We start from the raw sequence: 10,994 nt of genomic DNA on the forward strand, positions 1-10,994 counted from the left end.
AAACAAGGACTTTGTGAATTTTGCATGCAAATGGATGGAAATAGAAAACACTATCCTGAGTGAGGTAAGCCAGACCCAAAAAGAGGAACATGGAATGTACTCACTCATATTTGGTTTCTAGCCATAAACAAAGGACATTGAGCCTTAATTAGTGATCCTAGAGAAACTAAATAAGGAGAACCCAAAGAAAAACATATAGGCATCCTCCTGGATATTAACCTTAATCAGGCGATGAAAGGAGACAGAAACAGAGACCCATATTGGAGCACCGGACTGAAATCTCAAGGTCCAAATCAGAAGCAGAAGGAGAGAGAGCACGAGCAAGGTTTTTTTTTTCTTTTTATTCTTTTCTTTACTACAAGTCTATTTGGTTATATATTATGGTTTCTAATTTTGTGCATTCAGGAGATGTCTGTGGTGCCTATCTCTCTGTGTGTCTTTTTCTTTGGCTCTTTTTCTGTTAATATTTTTGTTTTGTCTTATTCAAATTTGTTTGTTTTTATTTTATTACTTTTCCTTCCTTCCTTTCTTCTTTCCTTCCTTTCTTTCGTAAATGCCTGTTTGGGTAGGGAGGACCTGAGAGAAGTTGAAGGAGAAGGACCCATAATTGGAATATATTATATAAAAAATCTATCTTTTATTAATATAAAAACAAATCAAAAATTTTTAAATTAAAAAACAAAGCGCAATTTGACCTGTGAGTGTAGACTCTAAGCATTCTCACCCAAATGAGAAATAAGGAAGATAATTATGCAAGAGAATATTTTGGTATAGAAGACAAAATTAAAGAATTATTATTCTAAGGTCAAGGAAACTCAAGAAATTTGAAAACTGAAAGAAATCCATGGCAAGTTGATGGCAAATTCTGTCAACTCAACATTTCCAGAGATTACCCGAGAGAGGAATCCCCATCCTACATGTGGGAGGCACCATTCTACTGACTGGGGTCCTGGAACCATTGTATTCTATTCTATTGACTAGGGCCCTGTCCTGAAGGAAAAGGAGAAAGTGAGTTCACAGCAGCATCCAGGTCCCTGTTTTCTGACTGTGAATGCCATGTGACTAGTGGCTTCAACCTCCTGCTACCATGCCTTCTTCACTACGGTGACTGTGCCCCCTACACACTAAGCCAAAGCAACCCTTTCCTTAAGTTTCTTTTGTACTGTATCTTGTTGAAGCAATAGTAAAAGTAACTAATATCATAGGGGATTGTCTTTCCCTGTGAAGACCATCACAGGAAGTAGTGACAAAATATGAATCAATTGTGGAAGTGACAGTGCTGTGCCCTTGTTTATTTCCTGGTTTAGATTACCATTTTGCATGTATGTAAGAATTTATTTTAATTAAAAAATATGTGGTGTGTGCAGGAGTGGAGGGTTTGCAAGATGGCTCAGCAGGGAAAAGTGCTTGCTACTAAGCCTTGTAACCTGAGTTCAAGCCCTGAGAAACCCTTCATGGTGGAAGGATAGAGCTACCTTCTGAATGTTTTCCTCTGACATCCACGTATGTACTGTGGCACACATGTGCATTCATGCATGAACACACTCAAAGACACACAGATAAATATAAAAATGCTGATCTGTTTATGAGATTGACGCTATCTACTGCATGAAAGGGGCACCTCATACCTGCATAAGAAAGGACAAACAAATGTGGCCAGCAAAGGGGGAAGTCAATGGAGATGCCGCATTCTAGGTGAAGAATGCACAGACACATGAGTCTGAGAGCCTGAAAGTACATTAATATAAGGAAAACAAATCCTCCAGTCCTTAAAGGGAAGTAAAAAGGACGCAAACATACCGTCATGTTGATTCATGCTCCCTTCTGCCACTTTCATTGGTCTCAGAACATCATCTTTGCTGTAAGGACACACAGTGGTGACACTGGCTCTGCAAACTAAGCAGTCTGGCTGTGGCTGCAGAGGGAAGGCCCTGTTTGGCTTTCAACCCATCCTGATTTAGCAAAGACAGTCCACTACACGCAGAGGAGGAGCGGTTTGCACCACACTCTCTGGGGCCCCAGATTTCCTGACTACCCGCAGGTCTCCAAGTCAGAAGACTTTTGAGATGAACATGCGTTTATGAATTCTGGAAACGAACAGGCTGATGGTACTTTCTCTACACCCACAGACCCACATTTGATGGCTTGAACAGAGAGCAATTGCAACCACACAATTGCTACAGGCTTTTATCAGCACTGGTTACAAGCCCTAACCAACTAACCAATAGTAGACTGAGCTCAGTCTTCCAATTCATAAAGTTTCAAGATGTAACTATATCTATCTCTCTATTTCTCTCTCTTTCTCTCCCTCTCTCTATCCATCCCTCTATCATCTCTATTTATAAATATAATAGATATTAAAATATAAAACACTTATGTATTTATGAGATAGACACATGCATGAGAGAGAGAGAGAGAGAGAGAGAGAGAGAGAGAGAGAGAGAGAGAAGGAAAGAGAGAGAGAACAGAGAGAACAGAGAGAACAGAGAAAAACTGCATAAGCACAAGCTTCAAAGTGAGCTTGCCAGGCTCTCCATTTGACAGCTTTCTTATGCTTTTCTCTCAATGGACAATTTAGCCAAAGGAGGTGTTCACAAATATACTAATGTGGTAGTAGCAACTGGGAGGTGGCCCAGTGTTGGCTAAACTACAGAAAGATGGTTTGTACTCTGCCTGGCACACCCTGAGGGTTTTTTGAGAGTAGATTTTCCAACTTTTGCTCTTTCTTACATAACCACATTAAGAGTTGGGTGGCATCTGATGAAGTCTACACGCTAGATCACAGAGGAAAGTGCTCTGCTTGTGAAGATCCCGCCTCCATCAGTTAACCCACACTTTATCTGGGCATATGAATATGAATATTTCAAATTGCTGGAAATAAAAAGCAAACTGTTTCTTTGAGAACCTTGGGAAATGTAAGGGAGAGGAGTCTTACACCATCTTTCTGAGACAACTCCAAAAACAAGCTAAGAGGCAGAAAACCAAAACCACCAGGGAAGTCAGGGTTTCATGAGAGGACTATCTAGAGAAATGTATTATAATCTCCTAGTAAGAACAAGCTCATACGCAATTCAAGGAAGAGTCAAAAGTAGAAAAAGTACCAGGAGGGTCAAAGGTGGAGGAGTAGGAAGGGTACAAAACAATCAGAAGCCAACACTGACGAAGGCAGGTGCTTGTGTCTCTGAGCAGATGTGAGAGAGAACAGCAATGTCTACATATACCCAGGCCATAGGGGACACACAGTGCAGGCAGGCAGAGAGCAAGTGCTCCTGCCGCCGGTGCTGGAAGGGCATTTAATGCAAGGAGCTTCACATCTCCAGCTCTAGCTTCCTTACTAGGCCTTGGCAGTGCAAGGGCAAGGGTCCCACTGGGGACTGTCACTCATCAGTCTGAGAGGAGACAGGTGCTGACAGCTCTGTCCCTGACCAGCTTGACTGTAACCCATTCAACACCATGAAAGTTTGCATCAAGGATGGCACTTATGGTAACCAATGCCCTGGCACCATGCAGCTGGCATGGCACATTGCACCTACACAGAGGTGCGGCTTCTGCCAGCATCACCGCATCTTCTGAAGCCACTGTGCCCGGGTGCTCACATAGAGACTCATTGTTAGATAATCTTCCATTCACTCTTACAGTCTCGTCTACCATTTTACACGTCTAAATGGATGTGTGCACACACAGTTTTGTGGCTTTCAGTTCACCTCGATTGTTATGGAAGGTGGTGCTGGGGGAAGAGGGCAGATCCGGCTGAATGTAGATGAGGACACTGTTCTGTTCTGGTTTCAGAAGCAGACTCCAGGCAGAGAATAATGCAGACTCACCCTGCAGAATGGATGAGGCTGCATCTCTCTCTGGATTTTAAATCAGCAGCCTCTTGTAAGAACTAAAGTTCCCCCATGAGGTTCTGCTACTAGCTTGCTCACTGCCTTGAAAACACGAGATTTAGTGTGGGAAAACAGAAAGCCTAACTCTTCCCATGAACACACACACCCCACAGCACCATCAGACTCATGCCCTGGTAATAAACCCTAACACAGACAATGAGGTGAACTGGAGAACGTATCTGCAGTCCTGAGAATCACTGTATCATGTCAGGCGAGATTAGAACTCGATGGAAAAGGGCAACACAGTGTCAGCCGTGATTATGTATGTGGCGGCTCTCTATCGGGATCTCCCTCCTTTATGTCTTAACACTGGGGCCTGATTAATATTTTACATACTGTCCAAAGTGGGAGTGGGACTTACCAGAAACCGTTCTGAACATTTCAAACACAGATCATCCCCTGCCAAGAGAAAATCCTGCCCAGCTGGAGATTTCGCGTTTGCAAAGCTTAAGAGCAATGAGATTCCGTGACTTGGAGAAACTGGCTGTCCCACTGATGCCTTGGCAAAACAGGCTGTACTTATCTTTTTGAACAATAGACTCAGAAAATGTATTCGCTTTCAAAAGCTATGGTAATGCATCTGGGCTCTGCTGCCCAAGCAAGCTGCTGTTAGAGAATGCACCACGCTAGGCTGGAAAGTCCAAAGCACAAGATTTAACCCCAAGTTCAGAACTCTTTTGAAGGTCAATTGCAGTGTAACCATCTTAATAGTATCCTTAAACACAACCAAGTAGGCTTCAAATACATAAATGACCACCTGGCTCTTATTCTCAGCCTTAACTCAGGTATTTGGCTTCCCTGGGAAGAGTCAACCACGTTTTTTATTAATTTTATTCCCCAGAGGACATAAAATTACCCAGAAAGAAACCACTGCTCAATTGGTTCATGTAAAATTGGAACACTGACAATACCGTTCTCCATCTTCTTTGCACTTTGTGCCCCCAGGAGAAGAAGCCTGTGGTCACATGACCATGGGTGATGCAAAACTTAACTTATGGTTTAACATAAAAATTCCCAGGAAATGCAGATGTTGTGCAAAGATGTCTGGGACAGCAAACTCCTCAGGTATTTGTGCTGGCTTTCTGCCTTCCTGTTTGGTGATTATGGAAGTGGATATATCCACGGATGACCTTCCTGTGGCATCTAGCAGGTCACCTTGGAATCTAGTATTTGCTTTTTCTTTAGCAGGAGTTTGAATAATTAAGTTCCCAGAAATATTCATTAAATGAGAAATCTGAATGATCCAAAACAGCACCCAGATGAAGTCAGGTCTTTCAAACTTGGCAACAAGAGCCCACACAATGAGGTGAGAAGCAACCGGCTTCCTGTCTGCACGCTAGAACTCTGCCATGTGTTACCCTAACTCCAAAGCGCTGCATGGTGCCACTGAGAGATCTCCCAATGACAGCTTCAAACCTGCCACGCAGTAACTGAAAATGAAGAGATAGATGGGTGTGAAGTGATAGGACCCCAACATCCACTTTGACCTGTTTGTCTCTGGGCCACCAAATCGTCCAACAGACCTCAGGCAAACAGCCGAGAAGGGAGTGTGAAGGGACACAAACAATGCCTGTGTTGAGGCTGCACTGTGGTGTGAGCACCGAGCAACAGTGACTTTGAGGCTGACACACTCACACCCAGTATGTACAGAGTCCCAATCTGTCCAACAGGGTGCCGATCATCTGTTTCTAACTAGCATGTAAACCCTCTGAAGGTTGTTTTGTGCAGGGCAGGAATAGAGGCATAGCAAACAGATGTAGGTCCCCATGGAAACAGATGTAGGTCCCTGTGCAAAGAGCCAAATTGTGAACATGCCCCCTCCAAATCCAGCCTCTCCTTGCCGAAGGAAACTTCACACCAAGGCAATCAACACCCGATCAGGTTACACACCACCGGCAAAGTATCCTGCTCCCCACCCATCCCCACATGAGGCACCCCTAACCCCAGCCCCTAAACATCCCTCTGCAAGCCAGGCAAAGGTGGATGGCAGGCAGTCTATCCAGACACCAGCCAGTGTTCACATACCTCAATAATCCTGTCATGAATTTGCAGGCCTCCTTCCTTGGCTGCCGGCCCACTGTCAACTATTTTGGATACAAAGATTCCTTCACTGGAGGGTCCATCTTGATTGTCCTTAGGGTTAAGAAAACACAGGCATGAATGCTAGGCATGAAAGCTGGCATGAAAAAATAAAATAAAATCAAAAACAACTTTGCCCTCTGCGACCCCAACTTGTCAGAAGTGGTATTAAAGGTAAAAGCTGTTTGTTTCCCTTCATTTCTGTTTTAACTGAAACTGGCTCATATGTATTGTAAAAATATTCCAAACTGGAGCCAAAGTCAGATGATGGGAGGAGTGTGCTATCTTCGAGTAGCTGTCCTCCTTCCTCTATGAGGCTTCTATTTCAGCGTGTGCATTCTGTCCAATAATACACATCACCTTCCTCAACACGAGTCTGCTCTTCCTCCTGCACATAGCAGGATCACACCGAGCCCCCTCTTCATGCACATAGCAGGATCACACCGAGACCCCTCTTCATGCACATAGCAGGATCACACCAAGCCCCCTCTTCATGCACATAGCAGGATCACACCAAGCCCCCTCTTCATGCACATAGCAGGATCACACCAAGCCCACTCTTCATGCGCATAGCAGGATCACACCGAGCCCACTCTTTGGACCTTAGCTGTATATTTTCTTTTCATTTCCATTTATTTCCCTTTACCTTTCCACCCCGCTTTCCATCCCATTACCTCCTCTTTTTTCTCTGCTCCCTCCCTCCCCTTTCCATCTTTCCTTTCTTCCCTCCATCCTTCAATCCCTTCATTTCTTTTCTTCCTGCCCTTCCTCTTTCCTTCATTTCTCTCTTCCCCTTCCTCCATGCCTCTTTTCTTTCCTGCTTTGAAAGCAACTAAGCCATACTCCCTAGCACTGCCCTGCTTCCCCAGTCTGAACAGGACTCGAGTTCAGGAAGGATGGACAGTGTCTGCAGCTCTTACCATCAGATAAGATAAATCACTCTGATTTAGTATTTTGAAACATCTTTGCTCACAGACACCTAACAAAGAGTCCTTAGCAATTTGAATGGTTGGGCCAAATTTATACAAGAGGCAAACACAGTTGGCTGACCCTCTAGAGACTGCCCTGAGATTTCACTAGACACTGGCCCCAGTTGCTACCCACACAAAGAATTGCTCCAGGAGTCACTATGCAATAATCTAATTATGAAATGAGATATTTACAAATAAAGATGAAGAGGTCAGCTCATTTCTCAAAGTCCCTCCTTTCCCTGACTGGAAAAGGATCCAACTGCTTGTTCTGCCTGCAGCTTGCTCATAAACTTCTTTCTACACGGTACTGGGACAAGTCTTTTCTAAGTGTTTAGAACGTTCTAGTGATTAACAGATGGGTTCTTAAATTACATGGCACATGCATGTGCTGTTTCCAAACAAAAGCATCTGATAATATGCTTGATCTTACCCAAAAGGCCAATGAAACAAGATGACTTGAAAAGGGAGCAGAGGACACTTCAGAAAACTCCAAACTAGTGCCATGCTAAATTCTTTCCCTCAATGCCAGAAGAGCTATTTTAATAATGCTCTCTATAGAAGTACATAAAAATACCATGGCCCAAAAAAACTATGAAAATACAACCTTTTCTTTTTCAAATAGGAAAGAGAGATGGAGAGAGGGAAGCAAAACAAAATATAGAATGGAAGGGAGGGGAGAGAAAGAGAGAGAGAGAAGGAAGGGGAACCATTCTAAGGAACTATATCTAAGGCTAAGAGAATGCACTCCGCAGCCTCTTCTCCCTTCCCTCTTTCCCTCCTTCCTTCCTTTCCTCCCTCCCTCTGTCTCTCTTTGGCTCTTATTTTCCATCTCTGTCTCTGTCTCTGTCTGTCTGTCTCTCTCTCTCCATATATGCCAGAACAAAGCAAAAACGCCAAGTTAGCACGAGCATAAGTGTTTATCCATTCTCCATTGCTGCATTTCATAGACATATCTCTAAGTGCCACCCGAGTTCCATCAGTGCTTCCTTAGAAGATGGGTCGGCATTGGCATGGGTGTTGCATGAGGTTCTCTTTACCTGGCATCTCTGCTTACCATCTCAGCAATCAGCTCACACTAACCCTTAATCAGCTAAGAAGCTACAAGTATCCTTTCTCTCTTAGCAGCCTCATTCATGCCTGCATCCCAATCCAGCTTCCTATAGGAGCATCACAAATGCCAGTACAATGAGGGTTTCTGCTTACCAAGGACTCATGAGACAGCAGGTGCCTGCATCATTTAATCCTCACAATAACCCCAGCAGTAAGAACTACTGCCGTCTACCCCACAAGAGGAAAGCCTGAATTCAGAAAGGCTAAATGCACATAGCTAAAAAGCAGCATTAGTTCATGGAGGCTAGGAGATCCTCAAAGGCAATCCTCTTTCCCAATGAGAAAACTTATAAAACACGGATGCAGAGGTCCAACATCTCATCCGCATGGCATTCTAATTAAGGCAGCTGAAAAGCCTCACTGGACAGCTAAAGGTTTCTAAGCAAGCAGGGTTTCCCACAGAGGAGATGCGGATATATCTTATGAGAAAAGGACCTATCTTTATTTACCCACTTTACATTTCCTGGCCAGAGAGGAGATTCAGGAAGGGATTTGGGTTTTGGTTTGCTTTGCAAAATACTAAACTGTGTCTAAATAATTATTATAAAGGGATGTAAGAAAGTTCAAGCAAAAAAAACCTGACAGGAACAAGCGAGACCCAACACTGGAATTAGTGTAAGATGGTGGTGAAGGCTGAGGCCAGGACACAGAAAATACGAAAAATGCTGTGATTATAAGTCAGCTGAGCTGGGAAAGCACTTGCTTTATAAGCATGAGGACCTGAGTTTTAAGGTACTGAAAAACTCTGAATACACACACACACGCACACACACACACACACACACACACGTATGCACGCGCGTGCGCGGGCACACACACACACACACACACACACACACACACACACATGAATTTATACACATAGGAATCACAAGAATGAAATGAAGGAAAACCATTCCTGACAGCCAGATTTCCCCCTTGGGTATCTGTCTCCTCTCTTAGCCTGTCTGGCTCCTCCTCTAACATACTCCAAGTCAGATCTATTTATCAAGGTGAACTAATGTATTTGTTCAAGGTGAACTAATGGGATTTGCTTTATTGTCTTGAGTCAAAGAAAAACAACAAGAGTTACTTTCATCTCAGGAGTACTGAGATATAAAATACACTTGCCCAGGGCCTAAGTGACAGGAAATACCTGACCAGCTACTACTTCTTAGGGGCCGTAAGAATTGATAAACAAGCGCTGTGGTTTGGCTGACAGCACTGTGCAATGACAGTCCTGATGTCAGAGTCCCTGAGCTGGGCTATTTCACAGCCCAAACAAGCAGCAAACAGGAATTCCTTGAGAAACACACTCACCATTCACATCACTTTCAGCTTCAAGACCTGATCATGTGTATGCCTGGCTGCTCAGTTCTGGTTCGCCTGAAACTTGCTATGTAGACCAGGCTGGTCTCAAACTCAAGAGATCTGCCGGAGTGCCTTTCAAGTGGTGGGATTAAGGACATGTGCCACTGTGCCTGGAATTCAGCTCAGCTTTTTCCTGTGTTCCAGAGATCTGCTAGACCCTCCAGGTGAAGAGCAGAATACATTTAGATTTTGATAAGCTTTTTTCTACTCATCAGGAGACATACATCCAAGAGGACAGTAAACACATCCATGTGGAATGAAACTTTCCTCTGGTTTCTGATGTTTGCTATATGTGGTTTATATTTGTGTGCACTTGTGTATAAGGATACTCCTGTGTACTGACGTGTGTGTGTGTGTGTGTGTAAGATCACAGGTAGGCATCAGGTATCTTCCTCTACTGCTTCCCACATTTTAGAAAATGGCTTTTACATTTTATATGGATGTGAATATGTAGGTCAGAGGACAGCTTGAGGTAGTCAGGTCTCTCCATCATGTGGGCCCTAGGGACCAAACTCAAGTGTGCAAACACTACTCACTGGACTATCTCACCAGCAGCTCCAAAACTCATTTTATTTTATTTTGTTTTTTTGAGACAGTTTTTCACTGAACCTGATCTTGCCTTTTGAGCTGGGATAGTTAGTATCTGGAATCCCCCTGTCTCTGCCCGCCTTCCATCATTATAAATACAACGTCTGGCTCTTTATGTGGCTGCTGGGGATTGAACTCCAGTCTTTGCAGTGAGCACTTTACTCACTAAGCCAGTTAGTTACTCAGGTCCCCATGCATATCATTAGTTCAAGACCAAATCAACAGAGAACTCTCAGGAAGGCCACAAAATCAAAATCAGGTTGGGGTTGTATTTAAATCAACTTTTTTTTTTTTTTTTTTTTGGTTTTTCAAGACAGGGTTTCTCTGTGTGACAGCCTTGGTTGTCCCACTTTTTAAAAGGAAAAGAAGTGGGAATCCCCCCCCCACCTCTTTGAAAAGCAGAAACCATCTTCCCAGGGAGTAGGCATGACCTTTCACCCCTCCTGGGGTGAGCCTGCCAAACAGCCTCCTGGACCCAGCATAATGGGTTTCTCAGCAATCACCACCCATAGAAGCACCTCTCCGCACCAGGATTTTGTAAACACTGGGCTTTGATGTGGTTCCACCTGGGGCAGAGACAAGGTCTTCCTAGTTCAGGCTCTGTTCGCTGTAGCAGCTTCTGAAACTTGTAGTAAGTGAAGTGGATCTTAGTTTACAGAGGTTGCTTTAAAACTGACAGCAGGAGGTGGGCAGAGAAGGGGCCATCATCACAGATACAATTAAAGGGAATCCCATCTTGTCTCCACGCTAAGTCACTTATGGGCTTTCTTGTTCTGTCTTTTCCTTTAGGGTGCTGCATGTGCTGGCCAAGGCCTCTAGTGATGAGCAATGGCCCCTCCCCCTACACATCCTTACCAATAGGTCCTTTTATAAGTTGGCACTTGCCCAAGGTCCTCTTTGTTGTTAGCTGAGGTCAAATGCTTACATACTGAGGCTTGCCTGTTTCCCTCCCCCTTCCCCAAACTGGGGCTTCAAGGAACTAGATCAGAACAACTTGATGACACACAGC

At 44.0% G+C, this 10,994-nt stretch overlaps 1 protein-coding gene across 1 annotated transcript in view; it reads right to left on the reverse strand.

Annotated features, from left to right (window-relative positions):
• Pdzrn3 (PDZ domain containing ring finger 3) overlaps window positions 1-10,994 on the reverse strand; it is a 230,050-nt gene that overhangs the window by 201,259 nt on the left and 17,797 nt on the right. Inside the window, exon 3 of the mRNA XM_026788305.1 lies at window positions 5,913-6,020. Coding sequence (XP_026644106.1) covers window positions 5,913-6,020 — 108 coding nt within the window. The remainder of the gene's footprint in view (window positions 1-5,912; window positions 6,021-10,994) is intronic.

Source organism: Microtus ochrogaster, unplaced genomic scaffold (genome assembly GCF_000317375.1).
Source record: "Microtus ochrogaster isolate Prairie Vole_2 unplaced genomic scaffold, MicOch1.0 UNK1, whole genome shotgun sequence".
Taxonomy (NCBI): Eukaryota; Metazoa; Chordata; class Mammalia; order Rodentia; family Cricetidae; genus Microtus; species Microtus ochrogaster.